The following is a 22,251-nucleotide window of genomic DNA, read 5'->3' on the forward strand; positions in this document are numbered from 1 at the left end:
TCCCTGTGTCTGTGTGGGTTTTCCTCCAGGCGAGTCCCGCGCCTTGCCCTGTCCCAGAACGGTTTTAAACCAGGCAGACCCACCTTGGGGATGGGCTGGAGGTTCTCAGGGGTGAGGAGGATGTCAGGAGATGGAGGGATGGATGGGGGAGAGCAGGGTTCACTGCAGTAGGTGCTCACAGTGCTCCCTACAGCATAATGAGCTCCCTGGGTCAGGGAAACCAGTATAATTTGACAACTTTTTGCATTTCCAGCTAGAAAAAAAGCCCATTTTGGCCTGAAAACACTCTGCATGTCTCCTGGGACTGAGCCGTGGTGGTAGGCGAGAGCTGGGAGGAAGGAAGGGGATGGATGAGCACCCTTTTCTGGGGCACTTTTGCTCTGCGGGGCCTTGGCACGGGTCTGGAAGGGAGCTGTGAGGTCGATGCATCGCTTTTTAACGCTGCAGCCAGCAGCAAGGTCCCACTGCAGGGTTTTGTGCGGACAAGAACCACGAACAACCTCCACTCCTCACCCAGAGCATCCTGAGCTCGCACGGAGGAGATCTCCCTCGTTACCAGCTGCCTGTCATGCATGCTTACAGCCTGGCTACTGATTTGCAAATGCCTTTTTTGATTTCCTAAGGGTGAGTCAAAGCCCTGAAATCGCCCTGCCCTGTGAGGGAACCTGCCACAAGCTTCCCCAAACCAGCAGCGCTGAAGCAAGCCCCCCGGTTAACACAAGACCGCCGCAAGTTTGCTTCACCGCTGCCGGCCAGGTTGCTTCAGCTTCCTTCGGGGTCAATTTTGACATTTAAAGTGTCAAACCCTTCTTAAAAGGTAAAATCTGCTGCAGAAACCGGAGTCCACTCAAGCTCTGCCTGAGCCTGCACAGGGTGGCAGGTCCGCTCTGGAGACAGATCCTGCACCCCAACACCCAATCCTGCACCCCAACACTGGTCACACACCCCATCCTACAGCACTTTAGGGTCCCTGGAGGAGGTAACGGTACCACACCCAGGGGAGAGCGCAGAGCTGGTTCATTGTCACCACCCTGCCAGGGCAGAAGAATGTCACACCCAAGAACGGAGGTGTCCCCAGGGCTGGCCCATAAAGGGATGCCCCACTTTCAGGACAAGGGCAGTCAGGGTCCTGTTTGCAGCAGATCAGCTTTTCTGGAGCTCGGCACCCCACCAGCTGGTGGTCAGCCCCTTTCTCTGCAGCACAGGGATCTCCCTGTGCAGGGGCCAAGCACACAAATCCAGGTGCTGGGGGCACCCACAAGCCACCCTCAATCTTTCCCCCCATGATCCAGGCAGGAACCAGCCTTTAAGTTCACAGTGCTGACGCAATAGGATATTTGCCAACGTAGTGGGACTTTACGCTCCCCTGAAACTTGGGGTGCAGGGCTCCTCTTTTGTCACCTGTGGGGGCTGTTGGACCATCACACCCGAGGTCACAAAGAAGGAGCCACCACAGACCCAGAGCACAGGGGGATGAGGACACGGATGCAGGGCTGCGAGCAAGCAGAGGCTCACGTCGGGTCCTCCTGTGACAGCAGAGCTGTTCCCAAATCCGTACACATTCTTTTGCCCCAACAGAGCTCACAGCTCCCAACGAGAGGACACCTCAAAACAACGCAAGGAGGAAGGTGCTGGGTACACCCCAACCATCCTGCGTGGGATGCTCAGTCAGGCTGACAGGTGAGATGCTCAGCTGCCCTTTTGGGGATGTAGGTGGCACCCAGGTTCCTCCAGTCCCCCTGTTCCAGGAGCGGCTCTCCAGCAGCACGAAACAGGAGGTGTGCAGCCCCCAGCCCCACCTGCACCCCCAGGTTACAAAGCAGGATTCGGCCTTTCCAAGCTGAGGACCAGGCAATCTGCAGCAGGCTCCTGCTGCCACCTGGTGGCATGGGCCACCCAGGCTGCTGAGGCTGCTGAGGCCCCAGAGCAGCCTAGGAAACCCCACGGTCACACCCTGTACCATGGACCACAGCCGGAGCCCTGTCCTGTGACCCCCTGTTCATCACACCCCCTATTTCTACACCACCAGTGCCATTTGCGATACGTAGGATTATTCTGACTTGCATGCCAGAAACAAAAACTTAATTCTGGGGCTCAGCTTGCATCATGAAGACACATACCAATTTGCAAACACCCAAAACTCCTCTTGTAGCCCTCCTACTCAAGCCACCACACATTTTTTGCTAGTAAGCAGCTCTCCTTACCTGCATCCTATGGGGAGCAGGAGAAGCACCGCAGTTCCTCCACGGCACAGCTCCAAGGAGCAGGCAAACAGTGGATGCAGATAAAGGCTAAACCCTTCTCTCCTCTCCCTGCTTGGTGGGGTTCTATTCCACATCTCTCCCCCTGAGCTTTGCCTCACTGCTATCAGCTTGGATTTGTACCTTGCTGAGGGTTCAGCCTGGCCCCTGCCTCTCCCAAAGCTCCTGGGCTGGAGAAAATGGGGCTGAGGCCTCCAGGGCTGGGTTTTATGAACAAGCCTGAGACGAGGGGATATGATCCAGCTGGGACCCAGCCCAACCCCAGCATCCCTATCCTGCCGGGTCGCCCCGCCCACCACGGACCCCTTCCACCTGCTCTCAACCACTTCCACCTGCTGAAGACCCCCTTCAGCCCCTGTAGACCCCTCTGTATGGGGTCAGCAGCTCGGTGGCTGGCGCAGGAAGGGGTGTGCAAAGCCCAGAGCTGTGGCAACTGGGGACTTGGAAGCACTGTGAGCGTCGCATTCGTTATCAGTCTAGACATGCCAATAGGGATGAGCCACAGCGGGGTAAAACCAGTCTGTCCTGGGGTGCCGGTGAGGCCTGTGGCCAGGAGCTGACCCACCATCATTGGCAAACCCGTGCCCAGAGCCCAGCAAAGCCAGCCTGACGCTGCTGTGGATGGGGACGTGCCGCCGCGGGATGGCACCGTGGTGGCAGCGGGCTCCGAGGGAGTAGCCGGCGGAAGAGACTGGCTCTGAGTGATTCAGAGCAATTTTCCTCCTAATTCCCCCCGTTCCCCGGGCGGATGTGTGCTAATTGAGGCGGCAGCGGTGGAGGGAGGAGTATGGCGGCTGTAGGTGCCATTGCCATGAGTTGCTCTCCCATCCTCCTCCACAAACGTTTCCTGCCTGGCGCAGTGGCTTCCGCACCGCGATGGCTGGTCCCTCTCCCAGCATCCCCAGCCTTGGGGTCCTTTCAGTGCCTGGACGCGCACCGTCCCCATGGCAGAGCGATGCTCTTGCAAGACCATTCGTGCTGAGATAGGAACCCACCAACATAAAGCCTTAAACCCTCAGTGCTTGGCCATCGGGATAGCTCCAATCCATGAGAAAACATTCCTTTGCCTGTTTTTCTGGGCCGGGGACAGCAGGTGCTCCAGCTCATGGAAAAGACGCTGTGGGGATGCCAGTCCCTCAGCGGGGTTTGTGCTAAACAGCTTAGCAAGGCTGTACCCCAAAACACCACGGGGTAAATTGTGCTACTGTCCATGCCCCATTGCTTGGCCATCTCAAACACAGCCCTGAAGCGGGTCCCCTGGGGCTGCGCGTCTCCAAAAAACTCCACCTCCCGGGGACTGTGAGCAGCTGGGAACACAGGAGCAGCCCCTGCACTGATGTGGCTTGCGCCAAAAGCAGCCGTGCACCGGGCGGCCCTCGCTGCAGAGGGCCTGCAGCGACTTGCTGCCTCTCGCCTCTCCGCGCCAGGGTAAAATTTAGCTCCAGACTGCGGTCTGCATCTCATTTACGGCCCACTGAATCGCAGAGACGCCTTGTGCCGTGCTGGCGGTGTCAGCAGTGGGATGTGGGCGGCGCAGGTCGGCTCCAGCAACCCCTCCTCTCCCAAACACGTTGCTACCAATCCGGCCCTGCAAACGTCGCCTGGGAAGATTGATGTGGAGTATGATTTCATCTGGCTTCGTACCGTATCTGGCAATCTTGGGACGGTGCCTGAGCCCTTAATGAAAGCTGGCACACCCTTCTTAGCAGGGAGGGTTTGTTACACCCCCTTCCCAGGTGAGCAAACCTGGGGTCATTGACTCCTCTGAGACCACACAGGGAATCGGCCGAGAGCCAGGCGTTCTGCCCTGGCCGTCTCCCCGCAGCATCCCCACAGCCCCTCTGCCTGGTTCTGTCCCCAGGAGCCCCGTCCACGTCTTGGTTTGCTCCATCGGGACCAAAAGACAGCCTGGAGCGGAGGCCGTGCCACCGGGGCGGGCGGTGGCTGCCCCTGGCCCCTCGAGATGTGTAATAAGTGACTTTCCCACGGGAGGGAGCTCATAAATCTGTTGGCCATGGCCACTTGGGGCTGGCATCACCGGGGCATCCCCAAACTGCTGTCACTCTTGGGAGCAGGAAAGAAACTCGCTCCTCTTTTTCCTTTCTCACAGAAGAAACCAGAGCTCTGCTGCTGTCAGAGCTGGGCAATCGACCACAGCCCTGGCCCAGTGGCAGGCCGTAGGAGACATGTGGGACAGCCTCAAAAATAAGATTAAAACCACCTTTTCTGCAGGAAGTTATTTTGTCTATGACGTTTTCTAGGCTTTGGCATTGCAAAGCCCCACAAGCTCACAAATCACCTTGATCGTGAAGGAAAAAAACCCTCTTTAGGGGAAGATAAATAATGCAAACTTCCATATGTGAAGAGAACCCCTGGTCAGATTTTTTTTGGATAGGAGGAGAGGCCTCCAGCACAAACCCCTGCGCGTCTTGCACGGGTCCCTGCGCAACGCTCGTGCTGACCTACATACGCCTTTCCCAGGTGCTCTGGAAAACATCCTCCTGGAGCAAGGATAATGAGGGAGGCTCCCTGGGAAGCGCAGCAATGCGGAGAAGCAGACAGGGAACAGGACTGACCGGAAGAAATCCTCACCCTCCACCCACTCCCACAGCCTGCAAGGAGCTCGCACGGAGCTGCTCCCACCAGTCCCATCCGCACCCGACGGCTGGTGGATGCAGGTGAGCAGGGCGAGTCCCCGCCATTTATTTTTGTGTTTGAAAGGAGCTTTTATGTTTTCAGGGTCGTTTTGCAACCGGTCCTTCCCAGAAGGGCTCGGGGCGGCAGGGACTAAAGACACAAGCGCAGGATTTGCTCCCCGGACTCCCTCTGCCCAGCCCCGAGCGCGGCGGGCGTGTAGCCATGGCACTTTCCTTAGCGGCGAGAGGTGATTCATTCACCTGACGAGGGCCTGAGATGGCTACAGGGAGCTGCGTCCTTTTAATTTAAGCAGGGGGTGGGAAAGCGGAGAAACGAAGTGAAATGAGGTGAAAGTCCCGAGAGCAGCCAAGGGGGTGGGGCAGCCCCACTTTCAGCATCCAGCAAAGGGAGACTTCTTCTTCCCTCTGCAAAGAAATTTAGAAAGGCTGGAACCGGACTCAAAATGTTTTGGGTTATTGGAAGGGAACGCGGGGTGTTTTCCTGTGCCCCTGCCACCTCGCTGTGTCCTCAAGTTTTGCTCCTCTCCAGGACTGCGGACATGTCTAAGCTCATCAAAGCCATCACCAACATGATGGAGAGTCGCCAGGGCAACGCCAGGAAGGGGAAGAAATCCGAGCCGTTCAGTAGAAGCGAGTTCAAGAAGCTGATCCAGCAGGAATTTGCTCCTGTCAAGGTGCCTGTGCAGGTTGGAGGGTGGAAAGATGGGTAGGAAAGGGTGCCAGGGCAAAGTTTAGGGCTGGTCAGGGGTGATCAGGGGTCCTGCAACACCCACCCCATGCTGGGGTTGGAATGAGATCTCTCCAATCTTTGGTTTTCCTGGGGTTGAGCATTGCGGGTAATTTCCTTGGGTTGCACCCCTCCCAGTCCCACCATCCCCATTTTCCCACAGAGAAGGGGAGGTGCAAGGTGAGGAAGGGGTGCCCGGTCCCGCAGGGTGCTGTGGTCCTGCAGTGCCTCCCTGTCCTCCCTGGACAAATCTGTGTGACAAAACGTTAGCGTTGGACTCCGTGCAGCCTCTACCACCCGCGGCGGCTGTCCTTAACTTATCCCATGTTACGTTGCTTTTGTGACACTGGGACTCAGCCCTTGCTTCACCCCCTCGCCCTTCGGGAAGGTCTGATGGGCTCCTGTCCTCTCAGAGGTCGCCCACCAGCAAGTACAGATACATCACCAACCCGCCGGATTCGGACATCGAGCCCATGAACAAGAAGGAGAGGGGCTCTGCCAAACCCTGCGTCTACTGAAGGGCGGCTGCCGCTGCTCCCGGGGCGCGGAGGCGAGGAGGTAAGGGAGAGCTCCTTGTAGGTGTCCCAGCAAGTCAAATCGATCGGGGAGGATGGGTTGGGGCCAGGAGCTGAGCTCCAGCTCTGCTGGGACCCGGGGAATATTTAATCGACTCTGATATCTCCAATAAAATTGCCCGGTGCTGACTGGGCACGAGCTTGGTGCAAAGCAGAGGTACGGCCCAGCGTGGGTGGTGGGGAGACAGGGGCTGGTGGGGAGGGATGCCAGCCTCGGCAGAGCTTTGGGGTGGCGGTGGGTGAACTTCCCTATGGGGTTTTCTTCTCTCGCCTGTAGGATCTCTGAATTTCCCCGTGGGCAAAGGACAGAGGCGCCACCGGCATGTGGGCACGGTGTGATCGCACCTCCTTGCCCTTCCCAGCTCTCTCTGCTCCTTTGGCACAGGCAACGCTTGCTCTCATCCCAGCGGCAGCGGGGGAGATGTGAAGACCGTGCCTCGCTCCCCTTATTACCTCCATGAGGCAAAAATAACCCCAGCTCTCTCGATTTGTCCCAATGCTCCGTGGGTGTCTCTTTGGGGTGCTTTGCAAGTGCAGCTTGAAGGCTGGGGGGGGTGGAGGGGGCAGATTTGCTGTTTTCTTCTGGTAAACACAACAGCAGAGCAAGGGCTGATGTATCAACCCCTTCTTCCGTGAGCTCCTTGGTTTTTAATGGGTAGAAAGTGAAAGATCACTGGTCAATAGGGCTGGAATGAGCCGTGCAATTAGTTGATTCAGACTGTGCAGTAATAATGAATAAAGAGCGGCAATTCCTTAGGGAAAATTAAAGGTCTGTGGTTGGGAATTAATCTCCAGCTCATTTGACGTCAATGGCAAAATTTCCATGAGTTTGGGGGGGGACCAGAAACGCTCCTCAACACCTCTGAGGATGCCTCAGCCTAACAAACACAAATCGGGCAACACGCTGGCTTTCTTTTCTAGTAAAGAAAGAGGAGCCCAGCCCTCATTTTTTTTTTAATTTTAGGAAAGCTTTTACCCATGTGTTTGTGTAATTAACCTGCACAGAGCTGTGCTAAGAAATGCTACTGACAGTGAGCGGCGAAAGGATGAGGAGACGGGACGTTCCTCAGCCAGGCTTGGCGAAGGCATTGCTCCCGATATATAAACCAGTAAAACAAGACCGGTTTAATAGCAAGAAGAGGATGGTAGAAACCCTGGGTTCCACTGGGGAAAAATATTTGAGACAGTTATCAGGTCTTTAATATTTATATCCTCATCTGCATGTTTTTGGAAAGTCAGGGGAAGACGTGCAGTTTCTGAGAAGGATTCCCTTTATGGTGACTTCACTACAGAGACGGACGTTTTCTGCGGTGATATATTCCTCTCAACGTAATGAGTGCAGGATCAGGTCCTCCAGTCGCTGCCTGGTTGAACGGGTTAATGCATCAGCTGTCTTAACTGCGGTGTTTCCACGTTGTAAATATCTAAATGGGGTTTCTTAGGGGCTTATTTTTCTCCTTCTTAGATAAATGTTTGTAATACCACAAAAAAGCAATAAAAACTGTACAACATGATGCTTGCCTGGTTGTCGTGAGCCACCCAGTGATCACCAGTAGCCTCCTTGGGTGGGAGGTTGCTCAACACTGTGTAAAAAAAGCCATCGCGGTGGGGGAGCCTCAAGGGGACAGGACAGGAAAGCTCTGGGGGACTGGGGGCACCAGGGGCATCCAGGACCAGTGTTGCACTCTGGGTGTAGTGCCCAGGCAGGACACATCGTGGGATGGGGAGATGCTTTTGCGCTTTCCTCATCACCTGGGACCCATCGGTCCTGGCTAGTGGAGGAGAGCGGAGCTGGTGAGGATGATCCACATCTACAGTGGATCTTGAGGTCTTCCAGTGCCTAAAGGGGGCTACAGGAAAGATGGAGAGAAACTCTTCAGCAGTGCCTGTTGTGATAGGACAAGGGGCAATGGCTTTAAAATAAAGGAAGGTAGATTCAGACTGGACATTAGGAAAAATTTTTTTATGCTGAGGGTGGTGAGCACTGTCCCGGGTGCTCAGATAGGCGGTGGATGCCCCATCCCTGGAAAGATTCCTGGCCAGGTTGGCCAGGGCTCTGAGCAACCTGATCCGGTTGGAGATGTCCCTGCTTCTGGCAGGGGGGTTGGGCTGGGTGGGCTTGAAAGGTCCCTTCCCACCCAAACCCTTCTGTGATTCTGTGATTCTATGAACTGTGGCTGGTCACTGGATCATCGCGAGGATTCTGAGAGAAACCAACTCTGCACAAATGGCACGAGCATGTTTGTTAATCTGTCTGCACCCCTATAGCGTGTGTGGAAAACAGGGAGAAGTTTAAGGAAACACAAACACAAGAGAGGATTTGGGAATTCAAAGATTTATTGTCTCGCGGGCACCTCACGGGGCCGAAGCAGAGCCTGGTGCATCAGGCGGAGGCACGAGCAACGCCCCTTCCCCAGGGAGCGATGGTCCTGGAGGGCAGAGGACAGGGTTTGCAGCCGGGCACTCCCGGGGCTTGCAGAGCTTTGGGGACGCTGGAGGGAGCTGGTCCACGTGTGGCCTTTGCTGCCAGAGCCGGGACGTGTGGTGCAAGCCATCACTTCATCTTCTGTGAGGGCAGCTGGTGGATCTGCTGCTGCTGCTGCTGCTGCTGCTGCTGCTGGTGCTGGTGGTGGTATTGGACCTGTGGCTTCCCATGGCAGCTGCTGCCACCGCCGGAGCTGTGACAGCCACCGCTGCTGCCGCCGGAGCTGTGACAGCCGCCACCGCCACCGGAGCTGTGACAGCCACCGCTGCCACCACCGGAACTATGGCAGCCACCGCCGCTGCCACCACCGGAGCTGTGACAGCCGCCGCCGCCACCACCAGAGCTGTGGCAGCCTCCGCCACCGGAGCTGTGACAACCGCCGCTGCTGTGGCGGGTGTAGCGCTCTTGGCTGTGGCACTGGTCCTTGTCCTGGCGGGAGCACATCGTCCCGAGTCGGGGTGATCTGTGAGGAAAGAGGAGCCATCAGGGGCTGTCTCGTGTCCCACCGCCCCACTTGCCCCAGTGCCCCCATCCTGTAGCCTCTGTGCCCACCCTGTTGGCAATCCCTCCCCCAGCACTGCTGCACGGGATCCCTGGTGACCCCCAGGAAGGCTCTGGAGTGGTGCCCTGTGTCCACCAATGGAGGCTTTTGACAGCAGGGTGTAGCAGCACGGCATGGCATGGCCACAGGACAGGTTCTTGCCTCCCTGCATGCATGTCACCCTGCGAGCATCCCCGCATCCCAGCAGCCGGGCTCGCATGTCCCATGCTCCATGTCCCTTGCCCAGTCCCTGGAGAACGAAAATCCCTCCGCGCTGCCAGACTTACCTGAGCTTGAGAGGGAAGCAAGAGCAGTGAATGAAGGTCCTGGGACAGGAGCCGTTTTATAGAGGTCTCGGATCCCTTTCTCCGGAAGTGAGACAGCTCCCTGTCATAACGATCTATTAATTTAACACCCAATCCCCATCAAACCGCCCTCTGTTTACCTCGCTCACCTGACTCATGTGTGATGGGTATCATTCCTTTTTTATCTGTTTCCTGTGCCACATAAGCACCTAATTGCCAGCCTCACCTGCTCTTAATAGGAAAACCCGTGGGTGCCTGGGTTTCCAAAGGCTTGTCTGTTTGGGGTTTGTTTTGTTAGATTATATCCAGGCATAATTATAACCCCATCCCATGAGGCTCTGCTCTCCGAGTCTAATCCCTGCTATTGAGCCGGCACCAGATAAATCCAGAAATAATCTGGGCAAAACGGAGTGGAAAGTTGCTCTCCCGTCTCTCTTAGGTGCTCGAACCAAAAGAGCTGCCGTGGTCTTGGGGACAGCCAGTGGAGCCAGGACAAAATCCCCCTGGGCTTCCTCTACAGAAGGGTCTCAGGTCCTTGGCAGGGTTTTTTTAGCTTTGCTCCTTGACCTAAAGGGTGTGAATTCCCCCCAAAAGGCATCTGAGTAGCCAGAAGATGGTTTTGGGGCTGGCTGAAAGCCTTGCAAGCCTTGCTATGTTCACACACATCTGGGTAAGGTCCCTGAGTGCTTCATTGGCAAAGACCACTCTACGATTCTATGACTGTTTCCATCCTCTTAATGACAAAGATCAGGAAATGAAGACTGAGAAATTAAAAGACTCATCTTGGTGCTGTCCACTTCCTTGGCCCATCTTCTGGAGCAAAGCTGGACCTCTAGAGATTCCCCTTCTGCACAGCCCTGTCCTGGCTGAAAAGCTGCCCAACATTTCGTCACCCCAAAAAGTGACCTGCAAAGGTCACAGCTCCTTATTTACAAGATAAAGGCAGGAAAACAGTCTGAGACCTAGAAAATAACGTTGGGAGCCATGTAAACAGACAAAAAGATCCATCTTGTTGCCAAAGAGAAATGCTTTGGCAGCTCTCCGAGGGAGGAGGGGACAGCACCGGGGCTTGGACTCCATGAGCTGAAAGGCGATGTCTCTCCCAAGACAAACTCCAATTAGCGCTATTTCGTTATGCTCAGCACCGCCGGTGGCATTGAAAATTTTTTCCTTCCATCTTTTCCTGGAAGCTGTTGGGTGGCTCCTGCCTGGCTTCAGGCAAATGCCCGTTGGTCAAGGGATTGAGTTGGCCCCGGGGTTCCTGTGTCCTGCACATGGCCCAGCTTGAGCAGAGTGGGACATGGTGACAATGAGATGAAACCTTCCCCAGGGCTGCAGGTGCTCCTAGGAGCTCAGACTGCTCACATCTGAAATGTTGGGTGTTGGAATCATTCATCATGAGCCTCCCGCCCGGTGGCGATGGCTGTCCCTCTTTTCCGAGGGGTCAGTGATGGGGAGGATTGCAAAGGTCTCCTCTGACCTCGCAAACCGGTGGCTCACCCAGCACGAAACGCAGCCGGCATTTACCACGCTGACTGCCACTGATGTCATAAAATGTCCTACAGAAACCGCTGGCTGCAATTGTAATTAGCACAGGAACTGGGCAGACACCCACCGAGCGCCGTGCGCGCCGCAGGCAAAATCGACGGTGCTGTCGGAGCGAGTGTGTGCATGCACAGAAGGGGCTGGTTCCTGTCGGGGCTGAGCTGAAGGGGCTTCTTGCTGTTGCTACGTGCATCCCTCCTACCACCCGAAATAACAACCGGGGACGGAAGTCCCAAGGACAAACGCATTTCTGTGGATGAGCCTTGTGCAATCGGTTTTTGTCTTTTCTGGGGGATATTAGCAGTCACGTCTTGCCCCGGTCAGGGGTGATGTTCTGCACAGGAGAATTTAATGCTGATTTATTTTTCAGGTGATGATTTCGTTTGTTCAATAAGAAAGGACATGTGAGCCTTTTCAGCGTAACCAGCCGAGTACCAACTTTCACAACAGCCGTGTTTTCCTTGCAGTCCCCAGCCCTTCAGATGTGTTGGTTCAGCCTTCAGTTAAAAGCAGAAACCACATCAAAGAAGCCTCTGTCCTTTTTTATTGTGGTTACGGGAGAAAAAAAAAAATCTCTTGAAACTGTTGAGAAACTAAGAGACAAAGGAAAGGAACCTCAAAACAGATCACATCTTGGGTTTTGTTGGGATGGGTGGGGTACGGTGGCACTCCCCAGCCCCACTCACGCTGCCTCTGTGCCGGACGTTAACACATCAGGGTCAGGCTCTCCCAGCTTCCAAACCCCTTCCCTGGCTGCCTCCCTGCCTTTCCATCAGCATCTCTGCTAGATCCCAGGGGTGCAGGGACATGGATTTGGCTCTTCTCGCTGCCCCGTATGCCCCTACAACCAGCTGCACCCCTATTGAGTGCGTGGAAAATAGGGATGAGAAGTGGAAAATAGGGACGAGAAGTTTAAGGAAACACCAACACAAGAGAAGTTTCGGGAAATTAATAATTTATTGTCTCATGGGCACCTCGTGGGGCCAAAGCAGAGCCTGGTGCATCAGGTGGAGGCACGAGCGACGCCCCTTCCCCAGGGAGCGATGGTCCTGGAGGGCAGAGGACAGGGTTTGCAGCCGGGGCTTGCAGAGCTTTGGGGAGGCTGGAGGGAGCTGGTCCACGTGTGGCCTTTGCTGCCGGAGCCGGGACGTGTGGTGCAAGCCATCACTTCATCTTCTGCGAGGGCAGCTGGTGGATCTGCTGCTGCTGCTGCTGCTGCTGCTGCTGGTACTGGACCTGTGGCTTCGCATGGCAGCTGCTGCCACCGCCGGAGCTGTGACAGCCACCGCTGCTGCCGCCGGAGCTGTGACAGCTGCCACCGGAGCTGTGACAGCCACCGCCGCCACCACCGGAGTTATGGCAGCCACCGCCGCTGCCACCACCGGATCTGTGACAGCCACCGCCGCCACCACCGGAGTTATGGCAGCCACTGCCGCTGCCACCACCGGAGCTGTGACAGCCTCCGCTGCCGGAGCTGTGACAACCGCCGCTGCTGTGGCGGGTGTGCTGCTCCTGGCTGTGGCACTGGTCCTTGTCCTGGCGGGAGCACATCGTCCCGAGTCGGGGTGATCTGTGGGGAAAGAGGAGCTGTCAGGGGCTTTCCTTTCCTGCTTCTGCTTTTCCAGGGAAGAGAAATCTGGATGTACATTTATCCAGGATTTACGAGATTCCACATTCATCTTTAAACCTTGTCCCAGCTCCTTACAGCACCCATGTGAGACTCCCACCAAAGCTGCAGCTGAAGATGCTGGCAGCATCTGGAGCAGCTGGGCAGGATGACCACAGCTGGATTTCCAAAGCAGAGCCATCTCACTCCTGGAGGGAGGAGAGCAACACCCCAGAGCCTTCCTCCAAGTCCAAAACCCTCTGCTCTGTTTCAGCATCCCCTGCGCTCCCTCCTCACCCCACGAACACCCTCAGAGTGAGCCCCAACCCGGTACCAGGTGCGGGGTTGTGCCTGCTCCAAACCCGTCCACCTTGCAGGGAGTTTTGGCTGCTGCGTCGAGCCCCAGAGCCCCGCGGTGTCGCCGCTCTTACCTGGGATGCGAAGGGATGAGGAGGGAATGAGGCTCTGTGGGACAGGAGTGCTTTTATACCCTCCCCACGCACCCTGTCTGGAAACGAAGCACCTCCTCATCGCAGAGGTCTGACGGTTCATTAAATTCACCAATGGCTTTTTTTTTTTTTTTTGCCTCCCCACTCTTTGGGTTGCTTGCGTGACTCACCTCACCCATGCCGGGTATCGCCTCTTTTTATCGGTTGTCTTTCCTGTGCCGCAGAAATATTTAATTGCCAGCCCTACCTGCGCTTAGCAGCGATGGGGGAGTGGTGTGGGTGGCCTCGGTTTCCACAGCTTCACCAGTTTGCTTTTGGTGTTGATCACAGCTGGGGAGCATTTTGCATTTACAGTGGGGAGGGACGTTGTGTATCTAAATCACGCCAACCTCTTCAAAGGTCTTGAGATGCTCGAGTCCTACAAACACCCATGAACACAGACCTATGCCCATAAGGACAAATAATGCCTTTGGTATGGTGGACAACTCTTCCATAGTAGCCGTTTGATTGGTACAACTGTTGGCTCATTTCTCTTAAAAAACAGATGAAATACAGTGAAGTGATGAAGAGAGAGAAAAGACGGCTTCTAAAAATTATTTTTTGTCTGTCAAAAGTTTCCTGAGATGTGGTGGATGCTCCATCCCTGGAAATGTTCAAGGCCAGGTTGGATGAAGCTCTGAGCAACCCGATCCGGTTGGAGATGTCCTTGCTCCTGGCAGGGGGGTTGGACTGGGTGGCCTTTGAAGGTCCCTTCCCACCCAAACCATTCCATGATTCTATGATTTCCTGCTGTTGTAAAAAGGACCAGTAGCAGTTGGGATTCTTTTGGAAGGGGGAAGGCCTGCCCTAGGTATCAATCGAGGATTAGCGAGGGACATTATTATGTGGTTAACTTTCAGCCTGTGAGTCACGCTGGAGCGGCAGTGCCGGTGGGTTTTCTCCAAGTTGTGAGCAGCAGTTGTGGGTGCTGCCGTGCGGAGGAGGATTCTCGTGGGTGCTGCCTTCGGTGACGCACGGTGGTCTGGGGTGGCTGCCGTGTCACGGGAAGCTGGTAGACCCTGGTGATTTTCTCCAAACCTGTAGGAACATTAGTTTCAGAGTGCTTTTCCCTGTTCCCCAATTAGCTCATAATTGGGGAACAAATCAGAGGGTGCACAGACTCACACGAGCCTCCGGGCCAGGCCAGGTACCACATTCGCAATGAGAGTCAATCACAAGAAATAATTCGAGATGTTCCTTGTGCCTTTGCTGTACCTCTTCTGCGTGGGCTAGGAAAGTGCTTAGGACCACAGATCTTGTTTTGCCCTTTTCTGCCACAACTTGTGGAAGACATTTCACCAATCGAAAATGCAGCAAATGAAAGACTAAAACCAGTATTGCTAACACTCAGCTGAAACAGGAAACTGCTACGATTTTTGTCAGGGCTTTTTGGAAATCAGTGGCTGAACACCAGGAAGGTTAAAGTATTTGACTTGCATGGAAGGGATGCTTGAGCATTTGGTATTTTTTGTCCACCTCTCCTGCCTTTTATTTCTTTTTCTCCATGCTGATTAAGTTTTTGTGCAATTCCTAGACTCTGACCCCAGTGAGATGGAGGCTTCTCCCCATCCCGTCTTTGCTAATGCTGTTTGAGAGACTCGACATCCTTTGGGAAGAGGCTGGAAAAGCAAACAAGCTGCCAGGTGCCGAGGTCCCTCTCCAGCCTGGTGTGAGCCCCTGCTCTGAATGTGGGCGCCCGAACCTTCTTTAAGGCACTGCCACTCCCGAGTGGCTCCCGCAACCCGAAAAACATCTGACACATTTGCTGTTACCAAAACACGCAGGATCTTTGGAAAGACAGGAGGACAAGGCAGGGTTAATGAATCAGGTACGCAACCTAAATGCTTCTTTTGTATTGCTTAATTGCTATTATGAGCTAGAACAGTGTCGGGGCAAACTGTACCCAGATGTGATCGCTCCTGTTTAATTGTGTTTTATTCTGGCATCAAAAGAAATACGGTAAATACTCTCTGTGAAAAAAGACTCAAAGTAATTTTTGGCTGTCAGCATCGCACTGTATTCTGTTCCACACATTTTGATTATTCTGCGTTTGTTGAAGGTGCTGGCAGCACCCAGCCAGCAGTCCTGGGCACCTCTAGGTTTTGTGGCTGCTCACCTTAACGCATCTTGAAGATGGGATTTGCAAGGGGGGCTTCAGGCAAATGCCAGACTCACACAACCAACTTTTTCAAATGATTCCTATGCCGACGGCAGGCAGCCTGCTCAGGGAGTCGGCTGCTGCCTGCACCCTTTTCAGCAATGCCAGATATTTCTGATCATCGTGACACACTTGAGAATAATCCTACCAGGACAACATCTATTTCATGAATGGCAATACCGCACCAATAAATTACACAATTCATTTTAATTACAAGCTGAGAAGAAATTTATCAGTTCGTTGTGTAACGCTAGCACCTTGCAATACCCCTGACCTGACCCGGGCCTCCTAAAGTGCTGGGCAGAGGGTTTCTAGAAAGGCTTGCTGGGGGATTTTTTGCAAGCATGAGGAAACACTTGTCCCAAGGATGGCGCCTTGGGGCCAGATGGCAAAAAAAGGGGTTTCTTCCCCATCATGGGTGCCTTTTCCGATAGGACTTTTTCTGCCCCATGATGGTGCCCACAGAGCTGGACACCCAAAATCCAGTGCCACAGAGCTGGACACCCAAAATCCTCCACCAAGACCCCATGGGCTGCATTCCACAAGCCCTTGGGGCAAGCTATGGGCACCATCATGAGGCAGAAAAAGTCTTGTGGAACGCAGCCCATGGGGTCTTGGTGGAGGATTTTGGGTGTCCAGCTCTTTGGGAGAGTGGCGTGGCAGAGAGCTGCCTGCAGTGCAGAGGCCTGAGATGACCTCCTAAAGTGTCATCACTTAAAAATGTTTATTCTCTCTTTTTCCCTTTGGAGTCCATAGCAGAGATTGCCTGTGTCTGGACAGGGTAACTTCAGGGCTATTAAACAAGCACAGGGTGTCTTGTATCGTGATGAGGAGTCAAGGTGAAAGAAAAATCATGAACACAAACTCTTAGCTCAAAATTGTAACAGCACAGACGGATACAGAGAAAACCACACCAGTATGAATGTACGCGCTTTATTTTAGCAGCCACAGAGAAGCTCATCAGAGGTACAGGACTCACCAAGGGAGGGAGAGAAGTCATTTTCTTTCAAGATTGCTAGGACACATGCAAAGCTTTCTGAACTCAGCACAAGATCAAGGACACGTATGTGTGTAACATGCAGATAACGTCCTGATCACTTCATCTTTGAGGATACTTGGTAAATTTGCTGCTGGCAATCCTGTGGCTTTTCATGGCAGGATCCTCCACTGCTCCTGTGGCATCCAGATCCACCAGTGCTCCCGTGGCATCTGGATCCTCCGCTCCCGTGGCATCCAGATCCACCACTGCTCCCATGGCATCTGGATCCACCACTGCTCCTGTGGCATCCGGATCCACCGCTGCTCCCGTGGCACCCAGATCCACCGCTGCTCCCGTGGCACCCTTCACTGCCGTGGCATGAGGATCGTTCTTGCCCGTGGCACTGGTCCTTGTCCTGGCGGGAGCACATCTTTGCAGACCTGCGGGAAAGACTATCGTCTTGGAGGGCGTGCAAACGCAAGACATGCATGTCGATCAGCTAGCAGCAATAGATGTCTAGTTAGATAGGACTTATATCAAGAATAAATTCTCATTATAAGCCAGGTTCTTGAAGGGAAGAGAAAAATTAGCAATGCACATCTGCCCGTAGTGGTCCCTGGCCTTTACAGAGGACTGCGCTGTCTTTCTTTGAGCAAGTCTTCCCTTTTTCTTCTATGTTTAGCAAATATATGAGTATATATAGACCTGAAGAGTCCTGTCCTCAGCCATCTGAAGCACTAGGTTTTAAGCTTTCCTAGTTGCTTTCTATTATTTATGGAAGGAGAAGACAACCTAGCCAGAAGGACTGAGCAACTGTGACCAGAGACACTCACAGAGAGAAGTGACAGGATCAGGACAAAGTTGGTGATCGTTAATACCGTAGAATTTTGATGGAGCTGGACTTACCCTGTTCAGCAGGACTTTGAGAGGAGACGCGAAGCTGAGAGAATGAGGAGAAATGGGGTGTGAGATCTTTTATAGGGCGCCTAGCATTTTTCCTCCGGAAACAAGACGAGCTCCCACTGGAGGGACTTGATTGTTCACCACTCTGAGCACTTGGCTAATTAGAGAGTTTTTACACTGCTGTTTTGACTCACGGTGTTACGAGCAGATCAATATCCTGCCTTTGGGATTGCCATTCCTCTTGTTACTCCATAAAAATGTTAATTGCCCACCACACCAGGTGTGGTTCATGCACAGGGATAGCAAGGCTTCCGGACGATCTTACTGCATTTACCTGCTTCTTGTGCCTAACGTGAAGCAGCCATGAGCCCAAGTTGGCAATGGAAAAATGTTAGTGGATGGGAAGGTGGGATACTGGGGTGGACTGGGTTGCAAAGGGATACAGAAAATACAAGGGGCTTGAAAGAGAACAAAAAAACGGGACCTTTGAAGGTCCCTTCCAACCCTAACCATTCTATGAAATAAGGCCATGGTGGCGTGCACGAAAAATAAGTGCGTTTGGGCAGCTTGGGAAAAATATCTAAGTTGTGAGTGTGTGAGGGAGAAAAAGGGAATTAAGGATGCAGCTATGAGAACATGATGGGGCGGCAGAGGGCGAGCACAGAGCCCAGGGCTGGTCTGTGTGGGGAGTTCCCTGAAAACACGGAGTGTGAGCATCCTCTGACAAGTCCCAGGGGCCAGCACCGGCTGTCTGCCTCTGCCAGGGCAATGGGACTTGGCCATGGTGGGTTACAAAAGGAGCTGAGTCAGCTCTGGGCTCTAAAGCTGTCACTGAACTTTGGGTTTGGAGTTCAGAGGTGGGAGATGGCAACACGAGACTTTGAAGGAAACTCCTGCTGGGATATGTCTGGTTGGAACGGTGGGAGCGGGCAAAAGCAGGTGGTAGGACAAGGCCGAGGAGTAGCATCAAAGAGAAACCCATTTCTGAGTAAAACAGCAAGTACGTACTAAAAAGAGTGCTGCAATATTTGAAGTCAGTCCTTTCTTTGCTCGAAGAGAGACTTTCAATCCACAAGAAGGAATTAAAAACCCCATGGGAGACAGAGAGTACCCAGGCAGGAGGCTCGGAAAGACAAAACGTCTCCAGCAGCGTCCTGTCCCCAGAATTCTTGTTCCAAATATCTCCTACTGGTTTCCTTTATTACACTTTGGAGAAAAAAGGAGGGAGGAAAGTGTTGTGACTCTTTGAGGTCTTTCCTTCCTCTGTGCCTCCATCCTCACGTGTAGCTTGTAGAGGGCATTGGGATCTGCCTCTCCATTGATTTAACGCTCTGCTTTGGGGAGAAAAGCATCTTTCTGCCTGCAGAGTGCAGCAGATCTGATCTCACCCAGGACTCTAGAGGCCACTGTGATATTAATAATAGCACAGATTGAGTTAAGATAAAATACGGAGTCCAGGAGATTCGCTGATAACCAACGGAGCTGAGTCACTCGAAGGAAGAGATATGTGAGGAAATCAGAACGTGTCTGGGGGTATTTCACAAATGGCAGAAGAATGAATTATTCACGATGAAGCACTAATTACACCCCAGATCACCTGGATGATGACAAACGTGTTTATAATTTCTCTCGGCGATAGGGACATCCACCTGCGCATGGCCTCGTGGGGAGGATGCTCACACACATTGGAGACCTAGACCCGGCTCTGAGACAGGACTGTATTGACCCTACAGCCTGTCTCTGAACGCCACACACCTTCTGCAAAGCCCCTCATCTTTGGGAGAGGCTTTCCTGCATCCCTTGATCCTATTCTGAGTGCATGGCTGTTTTTCCTTCTGTCAACAAGGTAATTTGTTGGTTTTACGGAGAGAGTCGCCTTTGCAATTGCCTAATACAAATCTGGGGCACAGCTCGCCCAAGGTCTTCTCAGCCCTCTCTTCCACAGTCCAGCAAGCTCCAGAGGGGATTCAAAAGTGGATTGGGGTGCCTCCATCTCATCCTTTAGCGTGATAATCTTGCTGGCACCTTCTTTTCCACAGAGGTCCCCAAGGCTTGCACTGGGGTAGATGAGGCGTTGCAACCGGAGCCTGCACAGCCCATGGAGTGGGCATTTGGGCTGCCCCAGGGCTGGACCAGCCCATCAAGCTACGCTTGGGATGGGGACTGTGTGCTCTGCAATGCATGTTGGCATCAGCCTCTCTGCCCATGTGAGGAAGACCCTGACAAGGAAGGTCTGCTGTGGTGTCAGAGCAGAGCGTGTTGGCAGCCCCCGTGTATCCACCTATAAAACCTCCATCCCAGGAAGGGGCACCCTGCGCCTGTTTCTACTTCTTTTCGTTATCCACATCGTGCCACAGGAGAAATCTCCGCCGTTAACATTGCAAAGTGGCTGATTCTGCCATGTGTCACATCCTGGGGCTGGGCCAGGCAGGACATCAGGAGATGGGGACGATGGAGGCTCTCACCTGGGCTGGGCGAGGTGCGAGGAGCCATCTGGGACATGATGCTGTGAGTCACTGACTCCAGATCCCTGCTTTGCTGCAACAATCCTCCCAGGTGATCCCATATCTTACAAGGAGTTCGGGGCCTTTAGCTCAGTTAGAGAGAGCACGTGCAGCCAATTGCCTCCCTCATGTCTACAAACCCATTTCTAGTTTCCATTCCACATGTATTCCTGGCCAGACTATCTCCATTTCTCCCTGGGTCAAAGCATTCGGCTCTGAGAGATCTGACCCCTCCCTGGTCTTTCCCAACATCTCAGGTGTCAGGGCAGCACCGAGCATCACTGAGCACCAGCTGCTGAAGACACGGCCCCGTGGTCCCACGGGAGCTGCCTTCCTTGACGTGATACAAAATCTGTCACACTTGGCATCTCTGAAGGTCTAATGGACCATGGACCAGAGCATTTCTCCACCAGTTCCAGCATCCCCTCTTGCTCTGCACTAGCTGTGCTATTCCCATTCCTGAATCCTCTTCCTGACCTTTTTTTCCCAGGGCTTTTTCTGGAGGCTTATGATGCAAGTCAAGCTGTACCCGTTGCCTCATCAGTGAATGAGATGATGTGCCAAGCTGACCCTCTCATTTTTACCTCTCTAATGAACTGTGTGGTTTATTTCACGTTAGTATATTAGTATTTAATTTCTGGGTTGCATAAAGAGCCAGTGATGAAAACTGTTTGTTCCTTCCCAACAAGGAAGTTGTCTGGAGTAGGAATAAAAAGACATCAGGTTGGATCAACCAGGAACCTCAATGTGAGGGTGAACGGGGACGCTGCAAACATTGGCTTTGGCCACAAGGAGGGACAGAAGGAATTCAAAGGGATGAAGCAGAAAACACTGATGCAAGGGGGTTATAAGCCAAACATTTTTATTGCCTCCATGTCTGCTGTGAAATAAGGAGGTGAAGAGCAATTAATATTTCACGGAGACAATGGGTTACATCTTCAAAGCGCGTTACAAGCAAAACGACAGGAAGAGTGGAAATCCATGAGCAACATGGGACACGTTGAACATCAAGGCAACGTTGTGAGAGTGAGAAGTTTCTCCCATTCATCCCCGCTCCTCAAATCCCTTACTTTATCTTCCGGGCTGGCACTTTGCAGACCTGCTTTTGCTGCTGGCGTGGGATGGATTTTGCCATGGGCACGCAGCCTTGCTGCACCGGAGGGGGACAGGTTTGCACCGGAGGGGGACAGGTCTGCACTGGAGGGGGACCGGTCTGCACTGGGCAGCACTGCGCGACATGCTGCCTTGGTTTGCTGTAGCACGGCTTCCCCCCCTGGTACCCCGACCCGTGACATGGCTCGGAGCAGCCGGACCTGCCGTAGCTTTGGCATCCCCCCGATGACCCATAGCTGTACGTGGGCCTCCTGACACCGCTTGAGCCCCCGCCTCCTTGGCATGAACCTGAGGACCCGTGGCACCTCTCAGAGCAGACGGACCTCCCGTAGCTTTGGCATCCCCCCGATGACCCGTAGCTGTACGTGGGCCTCCTGACACAGCTCGAGCCCCCTCCTTGGCATGAACCTGAGGGCTCATGGCATGGCTCGGAGCAGACCGATCTTCCATAGCTTTGGCATCCCCCTGACGACCCATAGCTGTACGTGGGCCGCCTGACACAGCTCGAGCCCCCGCCTCCATGGCACGAATCAGCCGCAGCATAGCCGTGGCATCTCTCGGAGCAGACCGGCTGCCGATAGCCATAATGCCGGTAGTTGTGCCCTCTCATGCCTTCGACGCCTTCGCTGTCGCATCCCGAGGAGCAGGTGTTGTAGCCGTAGCGGAAGGGTGTGCGCCGAGTGTCCAGCCAGGACCCTGAGGGATCATACCAGGTTGAGTTCAAGTTGAAGAATGACTCTCTTCCAGAAGAGTATATCATGTTGGAGTTGTAGGGAAAAACCTGAAAAACACACAGCCACATAGTCTTGCATTTCCATTTCCTCTATTTTAATTTAACTTCTCATAAAGCTGCTTTAGAGAGTCATGCATAGGTCAACCTTGCTTGTCCTGAAAGCCTTGATCTAAAGGAAATTCTTGCTATTGCCCAATACTGGTCAGATTATGTCCAAACCCTCTTTCTGACCTTACCTTTGATTTCTTTTTTTTCTCCAAGAACAGGAACAACCATAAGGCACTGCAGCACACAGTGGCATTGCTGTAAATCCCATACCCAAGCCCCCCAGTAGCTTCTTTCTTTGGCTTAGCCCACCAGCCTCTAGCTCTTGTGCCTAGAGCACGGTCTGAAGGACCTGGCAGGCATGCCAGATCTGTGATCTCCTGATGCCAGATACCCATCCAAAAATGAACCTGGAGAAGCTGGGTCTTACCCAATTCACGAGGAAAGGCAGAGGCTGACCAGGGGAGCAGATTGAGAGAGGTAAAGGGATGGAGGCCTTTTATAGGGTTCCAAGTCTTCCCCTTGTAAATGAAACACGTTGCAGGAACGAGGACTAAATTATTTATTGGCAAAACATCTCTTCCATTTGAATGCTGTTCCCAGTGCTTGGCATGTTCTGCTTGACT

At 53.6% G+C, this 22,251-nt stretch overlaps 1 protein-coding gene across 1 annotated transcript; it reads right to left on the bottom strand.

Annotated features, from left to right (window-relative positions):
* Positions 1–20,800: 20,800 nt before the first annotated feature.
* On the bottom strand, positions 20,801–21,607 carry SPRR5 (small proline rich protein 5). Its single transcript, XM_086768143.1, has 2 exons — positions 21,171–21,607; positions 20,801–21,047 (listed from the first exon to the last, which is right to left on the bottom strand). The coding sequence occupies exons 1-2, from the start codon at positions 21,605–21,607 to the stop codon at positions 20,801–20,803; spliced, it is 684 nt and encodes a 227-aa protein (XP_086624269.1).
* Positions 21,608–22,251: the final 644 nt, after the last annotated feature.

The sequence above is a fragment of the Chlamydotis macqueenii genome, chromosome 28 (genome assembly GCF_036417535.1).
Source record: "Chlamydotis macqueenii isolate bChlMac1 chromosome 28, bChlMac1.mat, whole genome shotgun sequence".
NCBI classification, from domain to species: Eukaryota; Metazoa; Chordata; class Aves; order Otidiformes; family Otididae; genus Chlamydotis; species Chlamydotis macqueenii.

Bases quoted from the DNA above. Each gene is read 5' to 3' on its own strand.
- SPRR5 (XM_086768143.1), bottom strand. From the start codon at position 21,607: ATGATATACTCTTCTGGAAGAGAGTCATTCTTCAACTTGAACTCAACC. The intron at 21,048-21,170 runs GTCCGTCTGCTC...AAGCTACGGCAG, and splicing joins GGATGCCAAAGCTACGGGAG to GTCCGGCTGCTCCGAGCCAT.